Source organism: Lacerta agilis, chromosome 3 (genome assembly GCF_009819535.1).
Source record: "Lacerta agilis isolate rLacAgi1 chromosome 3, rLacAgi1.pri, whole genome shotgun sequence".
Classification (NCBI taxonomy): domain Eukaryota; kingdom Metazoa; phylum Chordata; class Lepidosauria; order Squamata; family Lacertidae; genus Lacerta; species Lacerta agilis.
The window spans coordinates 71,168,455-71,194,814 of record NC_046314.1 but is presented as its reverse complement, the minus strand read 5'-3'; the positions used below and the strand labels follow the sequence as shown (position 1 = coordinate 71,194,814).

Below are 26,360 nucleotides of genomic sequence, written 5' to 3'. Positions count from 1 at the left end.
GCATGGGAGAATCTAGTATTTTAAGACAGTGGGGGGGGGGGGGAGAGAAACTGCTTCATAAAGACTGAGAAACGCTTGACTAGCACTTTGTTAGAAAATGAGATCACCTCGATTAAGTGAATATTAGCAAATCATCTAAGTCAGGTTTACACATTTTATTTATTTCTATTTCACCTTTCCTCTAAATTGCCCATGGTGGTGAACATAGTTCCTTCACCCCCTCCCCATTTTATTCATCAAATGACCTTGTAAGGTAGTTTAAGCTGAGAGAATATTGTAGAACACAAAAGAAACTGAACATAGTGGTATTCCATTTTAAATTTGCAGGGGGGGGGTGGGAAATATCCCTGTGAGGAAGGTCTATAGAATGTGAAGAAGAATTTGTCACCATTTGGGCAGGAACAGATGCAAAGGTGAAAAACTGAGATGTTATTTAAGTTATGCAACATTGCCACCTTGTGCATATTCCTGTTAATTGCAGCTGTACCTTAATAGGCAAGATATATGACAAAGCAGGATTTACAAGCTAGCTGTTAACAGATGTTGTAGAAGAGTGAACCTTTCCTTTGGTCAACAGGAGTTAAACTAATATTGAATTTTAAAAATACAAAATCAATATATATATATACACACTAATCAAAGAGTGGAAAAAGCAAAGAGGGATAGCATACGTCATGTGTGCCTTCTGATGGTACTTTGTTTCTCTCAACTCATCCACTCCAAAGGCAAGATAAAAAACAAAATCAAGGGAGTTTATTAAGAGAATTTTAAAAACGTGTCTTACACTCCTCTGAGTTGGCAGAATACATTCACGTTATTATAAAATACATTGCAGAGCAAATGAACAGTACCTTGTGAAAAAGGAGGAGTCAGGCTGATACCCAGTTCTGGCTCAGTTAACATGTTCTTGGCCCACAAATTTCATTATTCATCCTAATAGGAAAAAGACACCTCCTGCAGACTGTTGCTGATTGTTAACTTTGGGCAATGTGAACTCGAGACAGGTGTAGAAACTGGTCAGACATGTCCATTAAACTTAAAGCTATAAAGGTCTAATGAGGCATACATTCATTAGGAATTAGCCAACTGCACAAGCATTTGCTGCTTCCCTAAGAAAGTTCTGATTTTTAGCAAAGCATTCTGCGTAAGCTCTGCCGCTTCTTCCCATTTGTTTTTTTCCGGGCTTGTGTAAGTCACCAGATTCTCAGTGTACTTCAAGATCACCTTTAGAAACCTGTGCGGAAGAGGAAACACAATTGTGACACCAATAAAGAAAGCATTTTTCAAAAACCTTAAGACATTAAACAATATTGTCAAACGGATGCTTTCCCTGGAAAAGCCATCATTGCATCGCTTTTGCAGTTGCAGAAAGACAATTCGGAACCACACTGCCCCCTTCCAGTGGCTGCAATTTGTAAAGGGGGTTGGGGGTGGGGGTGGGAAGGAAACACCCAGTCATGTTAAATTTAGTCACGCATTTAAAGCAACATCTTTATAGAACTGTATTTATGTATTCCACAACAGCAGCTAGAATTTTGATAGCTAAGAACTCTAAGACAGAGGAACTACCAATGATTGAATAATGGCAGATGAAAATGATGGAATATATGGAACTTGCTGAGATGACCGGGAAACTCCGTGACCAGAGGGACGATGCAGTGGGAGAAGAATGGAAGAAATTTAAAATGTATTTGAAAAAATATAGTAAGATTGAAATTTAGAAAGAACTTGGAAGAAATGTTAGACTGCAGATTTAGAATTATGTTAAGTGTTAATGAAATGTGAAATAATGAATTAAGAAAATAATTTAAGAAATAGATAAGATTTTTTGGAAAATATGGTTGGTACAATGTAAAGAAATTACTAAAGATGAAGGACAATGAACGCAGGAAGGGCAGACGTGAGGAAGTCAAGTAACAATGTTAAGGAAAGAAGCAGTCTTTAACAAATAATTTTTTTGTTTTTCATTTTTGTATTATTTTGTAGTTTGTATAGTTATTCTTTTTGTATTTGTGGTGTGTTTGTAGTTGTTGTATGGGTTTATTGTATGTGTTTTGTTGATGTTTTGAAAAAAGCTAATAAATACATTTAAAAAATAAAACAAAGCAACATCTTTATTCCAGGTCCTTTTCGAAGCCCGAACAACAACTAAGAGGTGTAGTACTGAGATACTGGTGGTACCACCTTGTTCCTGCACCAGAATGCTGAGACTGCTGCCAACTCATTCCTCATATTGCAGCTGATGAAGAAATGTCAAAGATTACAAATCACTAGGTGGAAACAGTCAGATAATAATCAGTGGTTGAAAGGAGCTTTGTGTATGACTTGACTAAAGCTAGAATGTACTCACTTTAGGTACTGTTGATATCCAGGAGCATTCTGTTCACGAGCAGTATGGACATGCATTAGTTCCAGCGTAATCAAGATTAAAATTAGTTGCAAGACCGGAGATAGAAATTTAATACTAGAAGAAGAAAAATATTTGAAAACAAAAGCCTTAGGAACAATCAAGCCAACGAGAAAACATCTTGTTATACTGTTCTTCTGGCTGTTATTAATTCATTGCACCATGAGGAGTCTCTAAGCAGCGTACAAATTTTAAGTGCATGAAGTAAAAAATGCAATAAACACCATAAAAGACTCTATAAAGCAGCAGCAAGCATATAAGTTATACTTTTTATGTGGTGCTGGAAGGATGTTAATGTCAAATACGTTAAATGGATTACCGGTAAGTGAAGGTTGTTAGTCTGCAACACTTGGCTCAAGACACTCGGCCAGGAGAGATTTTCTGCTGTTTGCTAACAGACAATCTCTCTTTCTCTCCCCCCAGATCTCTGCCTCCTTGTATCCCTTCAGCTACTTTCACTAAGCTGGCCCTCTTATCCTGAACATTTGTGCCTGCCTATCTGCCCTGGAGATACTTTCAGCTTCAGTCAGAAACACAGAGAAATACTTGCAGAACACAAACTTCATTTATTAGCTTATCTCTGTGTTATATATATTGTGTAAGAATCTAGACTACATCAGTTGCATTTAGGCCCCATCAAAATCAATGGGACAGGATAGTCATGACTCAAGTCCCACTTTCATTTTCAGCGGGATTAAGCAAGTCTGGATGTAGTCGTTGTGATATATATATGCACATGTGTATATGAATACAGATCTAGAATACTATACGCACTCATTCTGTCTATTTCTCTCTCTCTCTTGTAATACTTCTGATCTGTTTAACAAATTGTTTATTTTGAAAACATTTTCAATTACACGTTCACTCCCATTCCTTCAAAAGTAAAGGGGGGAAAACCCCACCTCCTTCTCATGCGCAGATAGTTGTGCCTCTGGCGTGATCTCAGCGATTTGTTTATCCACTGCTTGTACCTCGTTTCACAAGTGGAAATGACTTGACGTGACACTTGGTGGCACTGGCTGCTTATCTGACGAAGCACCACGACAATTTCCAGGACAGATCGTGGGCAGAAGAGGACATGAACATGCTTGCTGCAGAGATCAGCCAATAACCTAAATCACAAAATGTATCTTATTTCTTCAGTGTTCTTTTAGCTGCTGTAAAATAGAACTAATGTTCAGCCCGATTGCCATAAATGCACGCTAATTCTAGTGCAAACTACATCCATGGGCTATAAAAAGAGGCAAACTGATTGTTTCTTCCAAATGAAATAAATTTGAAGAAACAATCACATTTGCCTCTTTTATAATAAATGGCTTCTGCCTGTCATCAATGCCAGCTAATTCCATCTACATGTTCTATTCCAGGGATGTCCAACAGGTCGACTGTGATCGACAGATCGACACCCGGTTGTTAGAAATTGATTGCAGTCAATCGCGGGCTCATTTTCTTCTGCGGGGGGAAAGGAGCATTCGGCCCCTCCCCCTCCCTCTTTCCTTTATCCGTGCACTATTTCAAGAACAAAAAACGGAGCTTCCACTGGCGGGACCACTTATTGTTTATAGATTAATGTCGCAGCCCCCACCCCAAAGCAGCCTGACAGTTTTTAGTTGCACCCCTAAAAAAGGTCAACAACCTTGACCTGTCCACCCTGCAAATGGGCAGATCACTTCCAGTTTTTTATTCTGTGAGTAGATCGCAGTTTCTTGGGAGTTGGACGTCCCTGGTCTATTCCATCTATATAATCAGATAGCATGTTGGGACTTGAATGGCATGCTAAACTGTGGCTAATCTAAAAGGGGCATGGGAACTTTCAATCCCCTCCTTGTGGCTATGCTGTGGAGGAGGAGAAGGAAGGGGGAGCATGCAAGCTCAGGGAGGCTGGGCTTATTCTTGTAATGCTGAACTGTGGTTTACTGTCATATATGAATGTAGCCAAACCATAATTTGCAATCTTTGTTTGGTAAAGGTAAAGGTAAAGGGACCCCTGACCGTTAGGTCCAGTCGCAGACAACTCTGGGGTTGCGGCACTCATCTCGCTTTACTGGCTGAGAGAGCCGGCGTACAGCTTCCGGGTCATGTGGCCAGCATGACTAAGCCACTTCTGGCAAACCAGAGCAGTGCACGGAAACGCCGTTTACCTTCCCGCCGGAGTGGTACCTATTTATCTACTTTCACTTTGACATGCTTTCGAACTGCTAGGTTGGCAGGAGCTGGGACCGAACAACAGGAGCTCACCCTGTTGCGGGGATTCGAACCACCGACCTTCCGATCGGCAAGCACTAGGCTCAGTGGTTTAGATCACAGTGCCACACGCATCCCATCTTTGTTTGGAGGGATCAGTTTGTGGGTCCAGATGCTACGGCAAACTCTGACAAACCAAATAGAAAATTCTTTCCAGTAGCACCTTAGAGACCAACTGAGTTTGTTCTTGGTATGAGCTTTCGTGTGCATGCATACCAAGAACAAAAGCTCATACCAAGAACAAACTCAGTTGGTCTCTAAGGTGCTACTGGAAAGAATTTTCTATTTTGTTTCGACTATGGCAGACCAGCACGGCTGCCCACCTGTATCTGACAAACCAAGAAGAGTTCTTGTAAGCTCTGCATCTGAGGCATGTGCAGGAAAGGACTGAAGAGCAGAGCATCTGAACACGGGCATTATGGCTCAAACTTATCTCATGAGGCAGTCCCTATATTTAATATAAACTGAACTCCAGAGCTGACAAAAAGCATCATCAAAAAGGTAAGTCATGGGACTGCAGTGTACTTTCAGATTTGACAAAAAGCAGTGAAAGTGATACAGAACTTACTTCTCAATTATAACCTCCTCCACAGGATCACCTGGAAGTCTGATACTTTGAGACAAGTAGGGTTGTAGTTGAGATAAAATATCGGTAGTCGCAAACGTACAAGGAACATCATCAGTATCTTTCCCTGACCTTAAAAACAAAAGAAAAGCAAGATATTAATGATCACTCTCAGAATCTTATTTGAGAGCTCTTCAAATATGTATTACTTAGAACAAAAAGAGCTATCAAACAAATAGTAATTCTATTTTTGCGTGACCTCAAATCAACCAATATCTTCTTGGGTGTGTTATCCTTGGTTATCTCCCAAATTCTAAGATGATGAAATCCTAGACTGTGATGCTGACTGAGATGGTGGCCTGGTGTGTGTGTGTGTGTGTGTGTGTGTGTGTGTGTGTGTGTGTTTTAAAAAAGGTTACACAGTCTTGCTGCTTTAACTCACTCAACATTTCCCTACCATGGTCACAGACAGGGGTCTCTTACAGCATGACAGGTTGGCAGCCCCAAAGGTTCTAAATGTTTGGATGCATCATCTGTTGATACGATCACTTGCTTTCACAGTGACCTGCCATGAGCCCTAAAAATAAGATGGGACAGACAACCTAAACACATACATATACAGTCATACCTCTGGTTGCGAACGGGATCCGTTCCAGAGCCCCGTTCGTAACATGAGCACCGCGCAACCTGAAGCACCACGTCTGCGCATGTGCGTGACACAATTTGGTGCTTCTGCGCATGCGCAAAGCATGATTCGGCGCTTCTGCGTATGCACGAGCTGCTGAACCTGGAAGTAACCCGTTCCGGTACTTCCGGGTTCGGCGCATTCGTAACCCGTGACGAACGCAACACGCAGTTCGTATCTGTTTTCAAACTAACCAAATGTCTTGCTCATCAGCTACCTCCACATTTTAATCCTTGTACAGCAGTCTAGAATTATGTAAATAGGAAGAAGGGTTTGCAAGAAAGAATAGACTTAATAATTTCTCATCTGACACCCAAACATACACCTCTAACCACAAAAAGGAACAGGAGAAACAGGCATTACCTTCCAATTTCTTGAACTTGTTCTTCAGGCATTATAGGGAGAACAGACCATGAATGAATGCTTTTTATGCACTTCAGTACCTAGAAAGTGAAAAAGAGATCTATAAACAATTCCTCTCCCTTCAGACAGAAGTAGATGAAATTTGCAGCCCTATTAGCCCAAAGGGAGGGCTACAGTTTTCACTGCTCCTGCCCCCTTCTGCAACCCACCTGCCCCCCATATCCCACATCACCACTAAAGGTCCCCTGATCTTCCTGACTGGCTTTTTAGGCAATGTTGAGGCATGCAGTATGAAGAGATCAGAAAGCCTTATTCTGAGAGCTTTGGTTCTTAGGATTCAGCCCAACACTTTTATTTGCCATTGACTTTTTAGCAGACCTTACTAACCTGAAGTCACATGTGCTATGAATGCATTCCTGATTAAACTTTTCTGACAGTCTATAACTTTCAATTGGGTTCTTTTGGTGTTGTCATGTAGCACACAAACCTCTTCTGTATGCACGTTTGAGTCTCCTACTAACTTCAACAGGACAGTTGAAAGTGCATCTTTCCCCAAAGAATCCCGAACTGTAGTTTACCCCTCACGGAGCTCGAATCCCCAGCACTGGGGGAAGCAATGTGCTTTAATTGTATGGCGTGGATGTGGCCAATGGCTATTTTTCAGTCTATTTCAAAGCTCAAGACAGATAAACTCACTACTGAACGACAAAGATGATGATAAAGGCAACATACCTGTTTCTTAAGTTGCGCTACTGGATGAAATTGGGAACAATAGCAATCTGCACAGCTCATAAGTGGTTTTAGGAATGAGTGTTCCTGGTTTGATAATAAATTAAAATTCATGGTTAAAATGTAAATATATTTGAATTATTTTCTGTAGATAGTACTGCAATCAATTCCGCTGAGGCTTAACTGTACTGTACTTAACAGTGTTAAGGTATTGGATGAAGTTGGATCCAGACTTGTGCTTTTGCTGGAGGAAATGAGGGGTGAGAAGGGACCTTTGTTGATTCCTCCTTTCCCCTGCAGACCCCTGTACCCCTGAAAAGCATGGAAGGCGGTGTCAAGAATAAATGAAAACTGCTCCTGTTCCACCAGTGGGAAGCCTTTGCTGGATCCCAGTTCTCTCCATGGATACAGGAGCCTTTCGTGTCACAGGGAGCAAGTCTGGATAAAACCGAGGATGCTTTAGATACAAATATATATATATATATATATATATATATATATATATATATATATATATATAAGGTATCAACTACTATGCACTGCCATGGATTCTGATGAAACTTATACATGTTTGCAACACAAGACTTCTCCTTCCTGTGGATCAACCATGTTTAGAACAAAAATGGACATAAAGCATCTGTGACTGGATCTCCTTGTTTGCTTTCGAATTAACTTTTCAAGTAGGTATGGTTGGGTTCAGACTTTGGTCAGACCAAGGCTGTTGGGAATAGTTAACCCTTCCCCCCCATTTCTCCCAATCTAAATCATCCTTTGTTTTTGCTGCGGAAGGGCTAATAGTTGGGGGGTGGGGAACATGAGTGAAAAGGGTTGAAGATCCCATATCCTAGTGCCATTTTGATCATAGATCTGTTTCAGTATTTACAGATCTAGTAATATGTGCCAGAATGAATGGATGAAGAGCAAACTGAAAAAACTATGCATGAATACAACTAAGGAAGAAAAGGAATAAAAACCAGTCGACAGAAATATTAGGACAGCAGAGCAGGGATGGCTCCTATCTTTCCAATGTTAAGATAGCTGAAATAATGTAAGCTATCTACATGTATGGTTTATACTAGTCTTCCTCAGTTTGCTGCCCTCCAGATGTTTTGGACTACAGTTCCCATCAGCCCGACACCATGGCTACTGGTCTGGAATGGTAGCAGCTGTAGTCCAAAATATGTGGATGGCACCAGGTTCGGGTAGGTTGGTCTGTACTACAGCTGTAGCTCATTGGTCACAATCCAAAAAGGCCCATGCATGTATCCAAGGCATTTATTTAGGGACACAGAGGGATTGCTGAGTTTCTCTTCTGGAAGTAGCTCCTTGTGCAAAATCAGATTCTACTCAGGAGGGTCTCCAGACCTTCAGATGTAACTTTTTAGGGAATGTGACAGACCAGTTGTAAAAAGTGGAACCATGCATGGCACTTTGGATCCTGCTCACTCTGCCCATAAAAGAAATGCCTATGTCATATGACAGAGGGATAAGATCAGTCTTCAAATCCAGATCTTTCCAGATTTGTGGTATAAGGAAGCATAGGTTTAACGTAAATAGGTCTTGCTGCACTAAAATTGGCCCCTACCTTGACTGCACCTATGTCACCTTTGGAAAATCTGCACAGGAGGGTAATAGAAAATGCAAGAATTGAATTGGCTATTTCTCTCGGGAAGACATTAAAGCTGCTCTCTCCGTGGCTCAGATGATCTCTAACACGTGGGCCTTCTTGGTGGTTCAAGAAATCCCAAAGAAATTCCTACAAAAAAGAAGACAAGTAGTGTGAAATGTAAAAAAGAAAAGAAAAAGCCTTTCTATGAAGGCAAGGTGCCTTTGATATGCAGAAAAACATTTCTAGATCCAATCCAGAGAGGGTGGAAATAAAGCCAGAGCAAACATTTGTTTGCTTCCCTTCTACAAGAGCAAAATCCTACTGGAAGTTAAGTTTCTGATATAGATGATTATGAAAATCTGCTCAAAAATGAGCATTTTGAGAACTCATTATTTCTCATTGTTCAATTCTTCAGAGCTGCCAGAGACACTTTTAACTGGCACATGCCAACTTGTTTGCAGATCTGCAAATGGAGAATAGTCTCTTATACAAAATCAATCCCTTTCACTATTAGGATGCAACATACAAAATCCCTGTTGAATAGTTTCAAAATCAGCAAAGGCGACATCCCTGTCAGTATTGCTGACTTTATTACCACCATTTAACATTTATTCCATACTAAAGCATTCTAATGATCTTTTAATTCTATCCATGCTGCAAATATTCAGCACTGAACTTCATAGAGAATGTACGTTTAGGTACTCAAGTCCTACAGTATTTAAAGAGTTACTTATACCTTAGCGCTGCATGAATTAACATAATAATGAATTAACGTTATAAAAATTAACACCCAAGATAGCCCAGCCGTGTTGGAAAAGTGAGTTGCCTTATTACAAAATACCCACAAGTGCAATCCTATGCAATGTCAACTCAGAAGTAAACTCTACTGGCACTTATTACTCAATAAATGAGCCGTAGAAGGCTATGGGCTTTTCATTTCAAATTCAATAAGCCAAAATCCATCATCTTACCATTGCTGATTCACCAAGAACTAAAGGAAGCTGATTGGCTTCTTCATTATGCAACTGTTTTGCTAGCATCTAGATATAAAAAATAGATACAAATGTCAAATAACCCAAAGCACTAAAGACTGCCAGACTATTTTATTAATATAAAGCTTTATAACTAAGACATATTTATAAGGCATCCTGCATTTTTTAAAAAACCAGTTTTTTTATAACCATACTACTTCAACGAACCAACTATAGTATCATGTCAAAAGGTAAAAGGTAAATGACCCCTGGACAGTTAAGTCCAGTCAAAGGTGACTATGGGGTTGCGGAGCCCATCTCGCTTTCAGGCCAAGGAAGCCGGCGTTTGTCCACAGACAGCTTTCTGGGTCATGTGGCCAGCAGGACTAAACCACTTCTGGTGCAACAGAACACCGTGATGGAAACCAGAGCACACAGAAACACCGTTTACCTTCCTGCCGCAGTGGCACCTATTTATCTACTTGCACTGGCATGTTTCGAACTGCTAGGTTGGCAGGAGCTGGGACAGAGCAACTGGAGCTCACTCCGTCGTAGGGATGTGAACCGCCGACCTTCAGATTGGCAAGCCCAAGAGCCTCAGTGGTTTAGACCACAGCGCCACCTGTGTCCCTAGTATCATGTCACGTACTCCAATGAACCACATGGCCAACTTACCTCATCGAAAGTGGTATAAAGAGAAGATGACTAGAAAAGAGAAAATAAAAATGTTACTACTGTTTAATTTCTGGAGGGAAAATACAGGTTGATTTAAATTAAGTCATACTCTGGCCACATTCACACAATAATTTAAAGTGCTATGGTAACACTTTAAACAGTTGTAGCTTCGCCCAAAGAATTCTGGGAACCGTAGTTTGTTAAGAGTGATGAGAGTTGCTGGGAGACCCCTATTCCCCTCCAAGACAATTTCCACAAGACTCTAAATAATGAATGAATCAAAATAAAATTGCTCACTATCCCAGCGCTAAGCTGATTTTTACCCTCTATTAAGGGGAAACTGTGGTTCAAGCTAATCAGAATCCGTGCACTGAGGAAGGGAATAGGCAGGGTGTGTGGTCTCATCATTCATTCCTGGCTGCCAAACTATGGTTTAGCAAGCTGGGAACTGTACATTCAAACTGGACCAGTATGTAGTACCAGTTAATAACAGAGTCCAAGTAAATGTGACTAGAGGTTTTTTTTTAAAGAAGTGACCAACAAAGGGAGGGATTACCTCAGCTGTCATTGTAAACAATTAAAATTATTAGTAGGACTGGAATGACACTTGTAGTTTAACGTTGGACTATGGTTGTAATGGAGATTTAATAGAATTGAATTAATAGAGAAGATGCAGGAAGAAAAAAGTTAACATAAGGACCCACAAAGGGGAGGAGGGAGGTCCCTGGGAATTTATGGAATTCTCTTTTTGTTTTGGTTGTGTGACAATTGCTTGTAAATTTTAAAATCTGAAAATTAAATGTTTTTGTTTTTTTTAAGAAGAAAAAGAAAAAGAAAAAATTACCTCAGCTGTCATTAGTCTGCTAGGACATTTATTAACTTTTGTGAAAAGCAACCTAAGTCCACTCTCCAGCTGAGGTAGTAACAGTATAACACAGTCTGCATACCTGAAAGAAATATTACAGCGAGATTGATTTCCATTACACATTTCTCCTCTTTCATGAAAAACTGAAACACAAGAACCTAAAGAGCCTCATTCAGGCTGGATATTGTTGTCTCAGATATTTGAAATAAAGGCACGAGGAGTGGAAGCAGTATGCAATCACAGGAATGGGGAGTGAGTGAGTGAGTGAACAGCTGTGTCTACTCATTTCTACAGCTATTTTATAAGGGGCTCCCAGTCTTTGGGGGGCACATTTTCCCATAGCAGATGTTTAGTGAGGCCACCCTTGAGACTTCCTATTGACAAAATTCCAAATGTGCTCATCAACCCCCCAAAGACTGGGAACCCCTGCTATAGCCTTGGGTTTCAGAGAGGCCTAGAAGCATGGGGGCATCCAAGTGGCTGTCTGAGGCAACGGGGAAACTCTTTGACTCTGTCCATGGGCAGTCTGGACTGAAAGATCAAGAGAGCATATTTACATCAAAGTATTTCAAATGATACCTTGAAGGGGCAAACCTTTTTGTGGAAAGCAAGAGCCACTTTCATGATAGCGCTGTAGCACAGTGGTATAGCTCTGACATCTCTAGGTAGTGCTGAAAACGGCTCTCCATCGTAAACCCTTGAGAGCTGCTTTAGGACAGTGTAGACATTAGAGAGCTAGATGGCCTGCCCAATGCTCCGACTCAGTAGTAGGCAGATTCCTATGTTCCTATAGTAGGGAAGTCATAGCTCTTACATATCACATTTGATTGCTTGGGTTACTTGAATGTGGCAGCCAATGACAAACAGGCAAATGAAGCCTGCAAATTGAACAAATGATGCCCAGGATCCTAACATAAATAAACCCAGTGCTTTTTTTCTTAAAAAATATATATATTTAGGGGTACACTCATTTTCCTACTCATAATGAAATACCACCCCTCAATGAGGCCAAACTTAAGATTCACAAAATGTTTAGGGGTATGCGTCCCCCCAGAAAAAAGCACTGAATAAATCTCTGCTTAAACTGGTTTTATATATATTTCAAAAAAGAAGACTAGGGAAAAAATGCTACACGTCTTACCTGCGTTGTCTAAATGACAATAGTGCAGTAATCCAAAAAGGCAACATGGTTCTTAATACAATATTTGATTTGATTACTAATTCATCAGCCAACGACAGCAATTCATGATCAAGATCTACAAAGAGCAGAAAAGAACATGGGGTATAAAACTTTGTCACCTTGGATGGGAGTAACAAGACGTGTTAAATCTGACCTTGGATGAAGAGGAAATTTGCTGAAGTGAATTTAAGACTGAAAAAAGAACAAACGGAGACAAACCATTTCTTCCTAGACTCCAACCACCAGAGGAAGATCTGTAGCCTAACAGGTCTTCAGTTAACTACTGTATGTAGAAACCTTTCAAAGTTAAATGGTGAGCTCTAATATTGCTGCTCAGTGAGGCCCATAGCAAAGAAACAAGAAGCGGCACCTTCAAAACCTACAAAATAACCTACAATAACCTACAAAAAAGCCTATTAGTGGAGTCTGCCTATACAAATGTATATACTAGGAGGAAAGTGCACTGAAATGCTGCTGATTTTTTTTTTCCAGAAACAGAAATGGAGAACTCAACTTAAGAATGGAATAATGAAAAATTGAGAGGAACTGAAATCCAGTAGATTCATCTACCTGTGGGCTTGGATGCTTCCCAAGCTTAAATAGTCACTAGATCTTTAAAATGCATGCTAGAACAGCATAATTTTTAAACGTCTGAGGTTTTCTTAAATCTGGACAGGACTGGGTCAGCACAAACTGGCATTTTCCTTACAACAGATTTCTTAACACCCAGTACACAACTTGCACCCATAAACCTGGTTTCCCACAAAAACTGAAGTTTCTGGATCTGGACAAAATTCTTATGAGAAACAGAAAATGTTCAAGAAGCATAATACGTCCGAGTAAACCTTTACAAATGGTGAGCTGCAACAAACATGCTCACCTGGAAAAACATGCAGCTCTTTCAAGTTGCTGAAAGATACGTAAGGTCGATGAACTAAAGTAGACTGAGTTTGCTGGAGGTAAGTCTTTAGCAGTTGACCCAATCCTGCCGTTAAACAAAGCAGCATAGAGGAATATCTAGGGAAATTATGATATACAATAAAATTAGAAATATCCAGAACAGGCTTTGCCAACCTGGTGCCCCCTCCAGATGTTGATGGACTACAACTTCCCTTAGCCCCAGCCAGCACACAGGTTGGCAAAGGCTGATCTAGAAACACACTGTTAAAACATCTCCCAAGCAATAGTGTTCAGGAAACTTAAAGAGCAAGGCTGCAATCCTGCTCTCACTTCAGGTGCTTTGTATCTTCAATGGGATATGAGCAGCCTAATCTTCTGCAAGACAAAATAGGAAATTCTTTCCAGTAGCACCTTAGAGACCAACTGAGTTTGTTATTGGTATGAGCTTTCGGACTCATCCAGCATTCTTCCAGTGGTGCAACTGTGTTCCTGCTATGACCAGTAAGAGAGAGACAACTCACCCCGCAAAAAAAACCCACCCACAAATAAATAAATAACTTGCAGCCTTACTTCACAGGAATTTCCTGGGGTGATGCAAATCCATGCCACAGAATATTACGAAGATTGAGACCATCCGGAGATCCAACAAACACTCTGAGAACATCCATCTAATTTTAACAAAATATAGGAAACGGATTCAAACTTTGACATAACATCAGTGTCATGGATTGGAGGAGAGGGGCTGCTCCGGACCTACAAACAGCTCCAGATTTTTAAGGACCTTGGCCAGGCTACTGCTGGTGTGCATGCCGCCCCCATAGAGCTGAATGAGACAAATAGATGCTGTCACTTTGGCCTCCAAGTGGTTGCACTACTGCAGCCTCCTACTTGCATTTGCTCCCACCTGAGCACAAAGGCATGGGGCAACCACTGGTCTCCCTCTAACCTATGGCAGTAACAGGGCAGTAACAGTATATGGCAGTAACAGAGCTGTAATGAGCCGGATTCTGGCCCATCATAGCATTGCTGCTGCTGCGTAACCATTGCTACTTGCTCAGTAGTGCTGTGACGAGCTGGGCTTGCAACTCATTACAGTAGGGCCACTCCACTGTTGAAGTGGAGGCTGGTGGGTGGGTGAAATGGCAATGCATCAGCCCTGGCAGGCCCTAGCAAATGTCAAGTGCTGATGTTGGGTTTCAGCACACCCAGATCCCATGGCTTCTGCCCTCTAAAACCTCTTCACTGGGTGGAAAGTAGTAGAACAGAAGAGCCTCACATGCTCCTAGAAACAATAGCTGGCTACCAAGCCCAGTCAAAAGGTATGGGGCTCTCTGCATTCCGTAGAAATCTAAGCAGCAATGACAGTGAGAGTCTTAAAACTCCAATGGACAAAAATTAAAAGCTTGTGAATAAAAATAAACACCACATGCAAGACACTCACCACTGATTGCCCAAAGACTGTGGCAAGTTCTCGAGACACAAGCAAGTCTCGCAGGAGAAAAGGGCAGTCTTTGCCAATTAATAAGAACACCTGGAGATCAAAACAAGAGAACACATTTTTCCCTTCTCAAAACATGGAAAATCAATTTACTTGTTTAAAGCATTGTGCAAAACATTTATCTCTCTTTTTGTTTAAAAGAATAATCTCAAGACAACACTGGAAAACAATCAGTCTCTGGCATCACCAGGCAGGGCTGTGAATATCCCTGGTCTAAAATCCTGGAGAGCCACTGCCAGTCAACACAAGACAATACTGAACTAGATGGACCACGGGCCTGACTTGGTCAGAGAAGGGACAAAGGGAACTATGTAAACCTTGATTTTATCTGTCAGGAAAGAAGATGTGAATCCTACCCAAGCATCTCTAGCCCCATTATTGGACATCAATGGATTAAGAACGTACGACTGATGTTCCTGACAAAGGGACAAGTAATGGAAAAGCGTGGAGGGGACATGTAATGCAATCCTAAGCGGACTTACTAGTCCCACCGAAACTGGTGGAACTTATTCATTAGTAAAAATGCAATTCTGATGCTCGGTGGCAAAACTGGACAAGCTTTGCCCAGCCCACAAGTAGTGTGGAGCAGGACTGGGTAAGGGGCAATAATACACCATCATACGTAAAGACAAGGGTCCATTAAACAATACTTGGCTGAGGATTTTCCACAGACGTGCTATGTAGTTGCCCAGTAGAATCATTAAAAACAAAATCTACAAACCAGAGATCCCAGGTTTTAGTTTTCCATGTCTTGCTGACAGTCAATCAAAATGAAATTCTTGATGAAGTATGCAGGGATTTTCCCTAAGCAACCAAGAGTCTATCTTTTCTGAACACTCATTCACACACATGCCCAGACCTTGACTACCAGTGAATGAGTTTAACAATACGGCCCAAAATAATTGTTGTTGTTTAGTCATTTAGTCATGTCCGATTCTTCATGACCCCATGGGCCAGAGCACGCCAGGCACTCCTGTCTTCCACTGCCTCCCACAGTTTGGTCAGACTCATGTTGGTAGCTTCGAGAACACCTTATGAGAAGAGAAGACTCCTTGGAAAAGACCCTGATGTTGGGAAAGATTGAGGGCACAAGGAGAAGGGGACGACAGAGGACAAGATGGTTGGACAGTGTTCTCGAGGCTACCAACATGAGTCTGACCAAACTGCGGGAGGCAGTGGAAGACAGGAGCACCTGGCGTGCTCAGGTCCATGGGGTCACGAAGAGTCGGACACGACTAAACAACAAACGGCACAAAATAATAACATCCCATCAATCTGAGAGCATGACATAAAATTAGCAACAGTAACTTTTTCTTAGAGGGCACTATGGAGAAAAGAACTGAACCGAAACTTAGGAATGTTTCTGAACAAAAAAAAAAGGAAGTATCAAACAGCTATTAGTGCAGGAACATAGAAAGAAAAGCAAGATGATTTTAATCTTTTAGAATTTATGAGAAGGGCTCCTTTAAGTGAGTTACTTGAGTTACTTCTTAATAATCAGAATAGTCCAGCATCTATAGACCAACCATGCCCTGTGTGAAGATGTGTTTTCTTTTGCCCACCCTGAATCTCCCAACATTGGATGTCTACAAGCGGAAACCTTTCCTCATAAGGGAGTTGTTCCACCCCCTTGATCATTTTGGCTAACCTTTCCGGAACCATTCATGGAGGTTCTGCACACGGGCAAGCGAAGGGTGTGGGGAGGAAGGGAAATGAGAGGCTAGACATCTCTTCCCTCTGCCCCACCACATACCCTTTCTTCTGATGCAGCAATCCTAGTCTATTCTTCAGAGTTCCAAGGGAAGGAATTGAGGAAAGGGGCTGGCCCAGCATCTTCCCTCCACCCCTTAGGTTCACAGTTGCTCCTCCTCGTCATGACAGCCAATGTCCCAGGCCTCACTAGCTCCTGCTCCTGGAAGACACAGTGCAATTGGCATGCACCACCGGCAGACATATTGCTGCTCATCCATGATGGTAGGGTCCCCTGCTCACATAGGCAACAAGTGACATCCTTGGTTCTTTCTACATACACTTCTACAGGTCTTCTTTGCATGTCCCTTTAAGCCACAGTTACACTAAACTATGGTTTAAAATGTGAATGTGCACAAAACTGCAGCTTCTTACTGTGCTGCTAGCAGCTAAGGTTTGTTCTTGGCTTATCGCTCATGGTTTGTCTGGGGAGAAACAAAGCATGAGCCCCGGTTAAGATGTAAAGCTAAGCCAAACCATTACTTAGCTGCCAGCAGAACGGCAGGAGCAAGGACGGAGCAAAGCACCTGCAATTTCAGCAGTGTGTACCATCAGGCTGCATGTTCACATTTGAACCAGTTTAGTCCAACTATTAGTGACATGTGAACAAGGTCACAGTAAGCATCTGTAAGCAAGCATCTCACAACACCTAAATATTGAAACCAGCTGAAAATTATATTCAACCTGCAACCTTAAGATTATCAGAAAAAAGAAGGGAGACACTGTTTCTTTGAGTGCAAAAAGACCTCATTCACCTAAAGCTTGGCAGAGCCAAAGATTTTAGCACTTACATCACCCAAGGCTCGTTCCAAACATGCTGTAAGTTTCATTAAGCTCAGTGCAATGGCTGTAGTAGCATGTGGACTCTTTATAGCGGCAAACGTTTCAAGAAATACCTGCCGTTTGGGAGAAATGAAAACCAAGGGTAGTCATGTGCCACTTTCCCACAACACATTTAAAGTGAGAGAACAGAACACCTATATAAATTTACAAATGCAGTTTAAAGTTAAGAACAAAAATTCACAAGCATTTCTTTATTACCATTTCAAGTATTACGAAAGGAAAGAGTCTTCCCACTCCATAATTTATTTGTATCCTAGTTTAATCTACCCTTTGGAGTTCCCACGCCTTGAAAATTAAACAGGCACCAACACAGTTGAGTTTTTGGCACCTATTGAAGACTTTCCTCTTTTAAGGACCTTTTGAGTCAAGATCTTTCCCAGTCTGCATCTGTACTAGAATGTTTTTAAGATGTTATTTACTGCCCTTTGAGAAAGAGGGCAGGATCTAAATTAAATAAATTATCTGTAAATCTCATGGGGAGAGCTACTAAGTTCCACTACGACAGGCTTACTCAACCTTGGCTCTCCAGAGGTCTTGTGACTACAATTCCCATCATCCCTGACCATTGGTCCTGCTAGCTAGGGATCATGGGAGTTGTAGGCCAAAAACATCTGGAGAGCCAAGGTTGAGGAAGCCTACACTACAGCAACACCACAAAAGAGTCCAAAAATGCAGGCAGCTGTGTTGGTCCATGCACATACACACAAGAGGGACAGAAAGAGAGAGGTAAGGGTCTCTATCTAGCTCTCTGGACTCGTATGTCATACCTCTGAGCAGTTTGTCCACTGGAACCAGATCACAAACTGGTCTTCAAATTGCTCCCTGGTAAGGGACTGCAGATGTAAGTGAAGAGATTCACACAAAGGTCCTAAAGACCTCACACTTTTTACATAATCCACAGTTTGATCTGAAAAACAAAAAAGCAGTGCCTAGTCAAGGATAGCATCAATAAACTCATGTGCTTATGAAGAAAAGTTTTCCCCTGAATTCTTTCTAAGGCAGTGTCTGTGTAAAAGGAGGACATATATGTTTGCTATGGTTATATTAACACTTAATTCCATTAAATTTGCCCAAAATGATTACCTGAAAACTTGTAGACAAGTTCTAGGATCTGCAGTGCAATCATCTGCGTGTGTTTAATTCAGAAGTAAGTCTCACTGTGTCTAATGGGGCCTACACCACAAAACCATACTTAGGAATTGCAACCTTAGCTAACCAATCCACAAACCATTTTAACACATACCTGGTTCTCCATACTGTATGTGTTCTGTGATTGTTCTCCAGTGTATCTCACCTTTGTCGGACACAATGCTACTAATAGAAAGGTTTGCTTTTATCTCAAATCCAGCTTCACAAACCATGTAGTGCACTGTAGGGGAGAGGCAAGTGGAGGTTGGATCAACTAGCAGCATCTGAAATGAGAAGTGAAAAATAATGAAAATAGTATAAAACAACACAACTACTGTGGTACTCCCTTAAATAGACTCACAACAGGCACGGCTACAACACACTGTATAACATCAGTACTGTATTGTAAATATATGTTTTGAAAATGTGGCATATGGCCAAAATTGCTGCTTTCAGGGGTGGCTAATCTGTGGTCCTCCTAAAGTTGTTGAATCCCAACTCCCATTAGCCCCAGCTCGATGCCCCCGAGTGGTGAGAAGGGGTAAATAGTCAAAAATGATGAGAGTTGTAGTCCAGCAATATATGATGGGCCAAAGGTTGGCTATCCTACTTTATACCACATTTGTGTACTGTCAAACCTTGGCTTCCAAACGCCTCTGTTTTGGAACATTTCGGCTCACAAACGCCGAAAACCTGGAAGTAAGTATTCCGGTTTTCAAATGTTTTTCGGAAGCCAAGCGTCCGACACGGCTTCCGCTTGAGTGCAGGAAGCTCCTGCTGCAGCCAATCGGAAGCTGCGCCTCGGTTGTTGAACATTTCGGAAACCGAACGGGCTTCCGGAATGGATTATGTTCGACAACTGAGGTTTGACTGTACAAACTAAGAATGTATCCACATGACCACCTTAGAGCACAGTGGAGTTGTTATTCTCCCTGGTTTGTTTTACAGCTCTTCCCACCGGCTGTTCCAATTCATTTCTGTCTGTGTTGATGGAACCGAGTTCTCTTTACCCTATGCAATTCTTCACAACTTGACTAGGGACTGGATTAGGAACAGCTTAAGAACTGCAGTCAGGCAGTCAGTCAGTCAGTCAGTGTGAAGCTGGTTTGAGAAACAACACAACGGACAGCAGCATTTTATAACCAAGTACAAGATGCAGACGCATTTTGCGTAAAGTGAGCATGGATTAAAAGTCCAGCCCTGGAAATGCGGTGAGCCGCTTTTGTGACCCTGGCTTACATCAGCCCTGCAGTGCAGGAGTCTGTGCTTGGTGTACGTGTGAACAACCACCTACTATGCTGATCTCCACACCTGTCAGAAGATAGCAACTCTGCAGGCAGAGGCAGCTATATACGCCCTCGCCCCTCAGGTGGAGCGCTACAGGTTACAGCAAGGGGAACGCGAATTAAATATCCACCCTCCCGCACTTGCGCTCCCTTCCCGGACGGAGGGTGCGACTCTTCACTTTCTAGCTCTACACATTTAGTGTACCTCCATTCCTTTGAGCTTCTTTCAGTTCTCGGTCAATTCTGTCGCGGTTGGTGACGTCACCGAGGAAAGGGAAACCCTTCGAGCAACGCTCGTCCTATCAGGCGGCTTGGTCGGAAAGCTGGTGAGAGGCTGCCGCCCTCCGCCCCGCCCCGTTTTGCCTGAGCGAATATGGACAAAGCCATGGACAAAAACAAGAAAAGACGGAGCAGTACCGCTTCTCACCACTCGGGGCCGTCGAGGAAGCATAGTGAATTCATGGGCCGGGTAAGCGGCGGGGAGCGCGGCTGTCCAAAGTGCGCATGCGCCTTGATTGGTTGAGTGTGGGGCGGGGCAGAACGTTCTCCTCAATGAGTTTTCCCCCACTGCGATATTTATTGATTTCATTGAGTGATCGATTGCATTGTTTTCTCACTTTTCGTACATAGTTCTCCTCTAAGCCCTGAGATCACCCAGTGAGCTTCATGACTAAGTGGTGATTTGAGTCCTGATCGACCTGCACACTAACACGTGTTTATTGAGTCAGCTTAGCAGTATTGAGATGCCACAGGTGGTTCCATGCAACTTTGTGCAACTTCCCCATACACGGCTGCTTTTAGATGGCTCGGGGGTTGGATAACTCCCTACCCTCCAACATTTCTCTGATGAAAATAGGGACGTCCTAAGGAAAAGCGGGACATTCCGGGATCTAATCAGAAACTGGAATGGCTTCTGTAAATACAGGACTGCCCCTGGCAAATTAGGGACACTGGAGGGTCTGGGTGTGTATGCAGCCTGAGTCTACCTCTCTGCCTGCTACAAACAAAGCTCCCCATTGATTTCAGTGTTGGAAACTGGATAAATATACAGGTAGGTAGCCGTGTTGGTCTGCCATAGTCAAAACAAAATAAAAAATTTCCTTCCAGTAGCACCTTAGAGACCAACTAAGTTTGTTCTTGGTATGAGCTTTCGTGTGCATGCACACTTCTTCACACAAAAGCTCATACCAAGAACAAACTTAGTTGGTCTCTAAGGTGCTACTGGAAGGATTTTTTTATTTTTTTATTTTTTGACTGTGGATAAATATGTTGAAGATAAACTTTTCACTAAATGTCATATAGAGGAGGGAGAAATGTGGTTTTCTGCTGCTCCAGAGAAGCGGACATGGAGCAATGGATTCTAACTACAAGAAAGAAGATTCCACCTAAACATTAGGAAGAACTTCCTGACAGTAAGAGCTGTTCAACAGTGGAATTTGCTGCCAAGGAGTGTGGTGGAGTCTCCTTTGGAGGTCTTTAAGCGGAGGCTTGACAGCCATCTGTCAGGAATGCTTTGATGGTTTCCTGCTTGGCAGGGGGTTGGACTGGATGGCCCCTGTGGTCTCTTCCAACTCTATGATTCTATGATTCTAAGAGTTGACAGTGAATGCCAAATGGATAATTTTGTTACCTTGCCTTATTTGATAATGCTTATAACTTTATTATTATTATTTTGAAGCCTAAAAGTGTGATAACTGATTCCTAAATTAATTACGGGGCATTCCAGCCTTCACAGATTGGGAGACACAGAGCTTCAAGCCATGAGATTCCAGGTTTTGACCCAGATGATGAGTCTATTACAGATATGACAAGAAATGAGCTCTTGGCGTTCAAGGCTAGTTTTGCAAGACCAAAATATGCGAACACATACAGAATGGAACCCTATAGAAAATGTGAGGCTCATGTAATGAGGAAGAAAGCTGAAGAGATCTTAAAGGTAGAGTTAAGATTTGTTATGGTGCACTAGTTCTGCTTCTAAACTTTATACACAGTATACAAACTCACTACTGGCAGTTGCGCAATGCCTCAAAAATTATCTGACCATGCAAACTGGTTTATAAGAGACTATTGTTTACTATAGTAAAGGTATTGGTCTCATTTTTTATTATATGTTAATATGATGCAATTTGATTTTAAGGAACAATTCAAATTGTCTTGGTTTATGTACAACCTTTGTACTCAAAGAAAATATTTACATGAATTTGAAAGGCAGGGCAGGTTACAAAATGCCCTCTTCTGGGCCGCCACCACCAGAACTTCTGAGGGCTGTGGAACTACTGGTACCAAGAGAGTTCCCTCTGCTGATCTTAATACCTGAAAGGGTGCAGGAGGTGGTAGTGGACTTTTCCATTTAAAATAAAAGTCATTGTGCATAAAAATCTGAAGTACACCTTCTAGGAAGAACACTTTGCTTGAGGTAGTTTTGTGGCAGTGTCCCAAAGGGCCATAATGAATGTGATAATGTGAACCCCTATAAATCCTTGAATATGCTTCTATAGAGAAGTTATGGTAACCTGTTGCTTCAAGAAACTCATTATTTGGCAAGAGGCCATCCCCACTGGGATAGAAGAACAAACAAATAAGTCGATCACAAAGACGCAGCTCATAAGCTAGTACGTAAGTTGATACATGTACAAAGAGCTAATGCAGGTTCCCATACAGTTTCACTGACTGAGATAAACAAAATATTTGAATACTGTGGTTGCAAAAATGTACAAGATTTCTGTTGAATCAAGCCTCTTAAGTTTCTGCTTCGTGGAGTGAGGGTATGAGTGTTCCCTTATGAATATTACAAAAAGAAATTGTAAAAATCATTAGCAGGAGAACTATAGTTAAATATGGGTGTTAAAATGAGTGTCAAACTTCAACAGATATGTGTTTTATACAAATACCGGCAACTCTGTGTTTAATTCTCAATAGAGCAAACTTCAAGATTTTAAATATGCTGGTCAGAATGGCTCCATGATATGTATAAGCCTTACAGAAGATTTATTAGCGGCTGTCAAGGATTTGAACTATGACCGTTACAAGTATGTGGTCCAAGTATTTCTTGTGGAAAAGACTGGTCAGTCAGTAAATGTGAGTAAAGAAATACTCTTGTTACAACCCTCTCCAAAAACCTTACTGCTTAAGAAATCCTTCTTTCCTCTGCACTGTAGCCATGTCAAATAGTGCATCTGAGATGAAAGCTCATCAGGACCACCTGTCTTCTTATGCTCCCCACTTAATTGCTCAGGTCTTCTGATGGGGCACCTTTGATGGTCCCCCCCCCAATGGCTTTTACCAGGCACTGAGCCTTTAGTGCAGCAGGTTCTGCCTTGTGGGGTTCTTGCCAATAGAGGTTCAGCAGGAGTCATTTTTGCTTGTTTGTTTGATGTCTTCTAAAAATTGTGTACATTCAGACAGGCCTTTCAAACCCAAGGCTCGTTGCCAACCGGCTCTTACTGATGTGCTTGGCATTTATATTGAAATACTGTTGTTTTTGGTTTGCATACCGCCTTGTAATATTCTATATGAATGTGTGGTTGGTAAAGAAATAAACAATAAAAATAAAATCAGTGTTTCACCAAAAGAATCAAAGTGGTTTGCATCACATACACACACCTAAAACATTTAAAACAGATCACCTGTTGATATGCTCTAGTTATATGGAAATATTAAGTTACTTTACTAGATTAGTAAAGCCCATCTAGTCCAGCATTTAGCTTCCAGATAGGTGCTAGCTAGATGTATCTAGGAGTTTGCATTCAGATGGTGGCCAGTCTCTGCTGCTTGCTCATTAGTAGTGCCCAGGAATTTGTATTGTAGCCTATGTATTTTTAAACCATCCCCACATCTTGTAGCGATTCTAGAAATAAATTCCATTCATTACATGCTATATGGAAAAATACTTCCACAGTGCAGGAGGAAAACATCTCCATGGTCACATCCACACCATACACATGGTTTGCTGCAGAGATAAACTACAGTTCCCAGGATTCTTTGGGGGAAGAGATGTGAACTAAATGCATGGTGTGGCTGTGACCAACATCCATTCTCTATACTGTTACTCTTTCCATAAACATCTATCAATGTGTCTTTCCCCTGCGTTTTTCTAAATTATGCTAAAGTAACTGTGTAATATGTGCCATTTCCTTTAGCTAATTTGTTAAAGCAGAAGCTATGAGTGAGGGATGCACATTGGATCAGCTCTTCCAGTGAATGTAAGGCCCATTATGGCAAATGATTGTATATGGAAGCAAAGAGATTCATATATTTTGAGTGCATGTTGCAAAATAATTCCATTAGTCTGTGATCAGAATTTAAGATTGTTTGGGCTATTAAAACTACTTTAGCTTGATTTTGGAAATGCAAATTAATGCCCATCTGCAGGTGAAATTATTCAAGATCCCTTCTGAAATGGTGGTGCTTGTAATTCAGAGATAATTTTGTAAAAAAAAAAAAAAAAGCCCGTAAAGGAGTTGATCCCTTGTGCAAGATCTCCTGCTGCAAGAAAGGTATTTGTTTTCAATTTTTTGTTGAGCTAATTGAGCAATTATTTTCTCTTTCCCCCCACTCTAGATTGCCAGCAGATGGGTCTGGGATGTTGCAATGGACACCTGGGTTCAAGCTCAACATGAAACTGAGGATTTTGTTATAATAGCTCTGATCATTGCTTGCTATTATGAGTGACCTATCACAAACAACCACTGTAATAAGAGAACACTCCTGTGGCTCTGTAAAATCATATGCTATATTTTGCTCAAATAAATCTCATATTGGTTATTCCCCCCCTTAGACATGCTGTTTGAGTGACTTTAATTCACAGGAGGGTGTTACAACAACCTGGATACTAATAGTTTTGTTGCATGTCACCCTGATCTCTTGAGTGGTACAAGATTCCAGGGATTCCAGGAGCTTACCCAGGTTTTGGTTTCCTTGGCATGAGAGACAGCGCACACTGTGGTTGTATGATATATAGTTTATTTACACATATATACAACCTGAGCCTAAGATGGAGGGGTTCACAGCATTCACACCCCAAAAGGTCTTGCTTCTCCCATAGTCACAGCCTTGGCTTCCAGCAGAAATCAAGCATGGCTGTGTCTCTATATCTTCTGCCTGCTCCTAGCTCTCAGCTCACAAGCAACTGCCCTGGTTATTGTCCTAAGTACAAGCCAGGTGAAGAGGGGGAAAGGTCCCCCATTTGCCCAGAGGGCACAATCACTTATTTTGTTATATTAATGGTGGTCCTTAAGTGGCAACTATGGCCATACTCTCACAAAGGAACTTCCTGCCTAGTTCAACCATGGAATCCTCCATTAGATTTTACCCCTTGCTGAATCTGGGACCCCAAGAATTAGAAGGGATTCAAGCATCATGCAGACCCCAAACTCACAACAGAATTCTTTGCTGCTTGCCAAGCCCTTTCAGAAAACAGTTACCGGTACAAAACTTGATTCTAGTTGTGCACTTTTTATGCTGACTCCTCTTTTGCATGGTTTGTATACATTTTTCGATTTTTAAAAAAACCAAACCTATTTATGTTCTTCATTTGCTTTATTGTGCACCTTGTCGTGAGAAATGGCTGTAAGTATCCCATATGGTGCAAACCACTATAGTAGACAAGGAGCCTGAACTGTTGCCAAATTAGTGACATATTTGATTAATGTTGCTTTCTAGGCTTATGCTACTAAACATTTCATAGTTTTTAAGGTGCCACAATACTTTTTGTTGCTTTTGCTGCAACAAAGTAACATGGAAGTATGTCAGAGTTATGCATAGATGTTATTTTAAAAATGTATTTATACAAATGTTTATATACAACTAACTTGGATAGAAACTATACAGCAAATATTAAATCTTAAGGACCTGGCCAACCACATCAAAATACCTGGCGACCCTAGAAATAGTCTCTAGAAATATGAACACAAGATTTTCCATGGGGAGAGCATTCCATGTTGTAGGACTGGCCGCACTAAATACTTGATTTTGCGTTGATACCATGAGTGCCTCATCCACTCTGGCGACAATAAACAGCATACCTCCTGCATATCTCTATCATCGAGCTAGGATATAAGGGCCAATTTTTGCCACCTGTCCAATATGACAACATAAAATAAGTAGGTTCTGAATCCTGAGAAATGAGGGGCTGTCGAAATAGAATTCCCTGCACCACCTTCTTTCCACCAGCCAGTCCTCCAGGAAAAGCTCTCCTGAAAGTTGGGGGCCCCTTCCAGATGGTGGGGGTCATGGCTGGGTGGGAGGTGTGAGAAAGGGAAGGAGGGAACCCCCACCCCAGAATTGGGCCATAGCAAGCCAGGCTTGCACACATGTATTTCTGGATCCAAACTAACAACATTAACAAGAGTTTGGAGAAAAGGGCTGCAAGTGCTAATGAAGCAATGAAATAAAAATGCAAACTTTGGGACAGGGGAGATCCTATCTATGGGGTTGGACTAGATGACCCTCGGGGTCCCTTCCAACTCTACAATTCTGTGATTCTATGATTCAACTCTGGACCCTGGTCCAATAACCCGAGAGGCCTCCTTTCCCATCACCCAACGGTAGAGGAGGCGAAGGGAGCACATCTGCTTCACAGGCTCCGCCCCCAAGAGCCAAGCGAACGGGGGCGGGGCTGATGTCACGACGGCGGCTGCGCTACCACCTCCAGGCGGGCAGGTG

The 26,360-nt window shown here is 41.8% G+C and overlaps 2 protein-coding genes across 2 annotated transcripts; one reads left to right on the top strand and one right to left on the bottom strand.

Annotated features, from left to right (window-relative positions):
- Nucleotides 1–731: 731 nt before the first annotated feature.
- ERMARD (ER membrane associated RNA degradation) lies at nt 732–19,958 on the bottom strand. Its single transcript, XM_033144225.1, has 18 exons — nt 19,903–19,958; nt 18,527–18,695; nt 18,051–18,190; nt 17,232–17,336; nt 14,635–14,724; nt 13,764–13,861; nt 13,174–13,310; nt 12,255–12,369; nt 11,093–11,195; nt 10,249–10,278; nt 9,574–9,642; nt 8,579–8,749; nt 6,997–7,080; nt 6,265–6,344; nt 5,220–5,348; nt 3,310–3,519; nt 2,351–2,464; nt 732–1,234 (listed from the first exon to the last, which is right to left on the bottom strand). The coding sequence occupies exons 1-18, from the start codon at nt 19,906–19,908 to the stop codon at nt 1,072–1,074; spliced, it is 2,013 nt and encodes a 670-aa protein (XP_033000116.1). The 5' UTR covers nt 19,909–19,958; the 3' UTR covers nt 732–1,071.
- On the top strand, nt 19,958–24,373 carry TCTE3 (t-complex-associated-testis-expressed 3). The gene is made up of 4 exons (XM_033144224.1): nt 19,958–20,166; nt 21,424–21,633; nt 22,617–22,775; nt 24,258–24,373. Exons 1-4 carry the CDS (start codon nt 20,071–20,073, stop codon nt 24,366–24,368), a joined length of 576 nt encoding a protein of 191 aa, XP_033000115.1. The 5' UTR covers nt 19,958–20,070; the 3' UTR covers nt 24,369–24,373.
- Nucleotides 24,374–26,360: the final 1,987 nt, after the last annotated feature.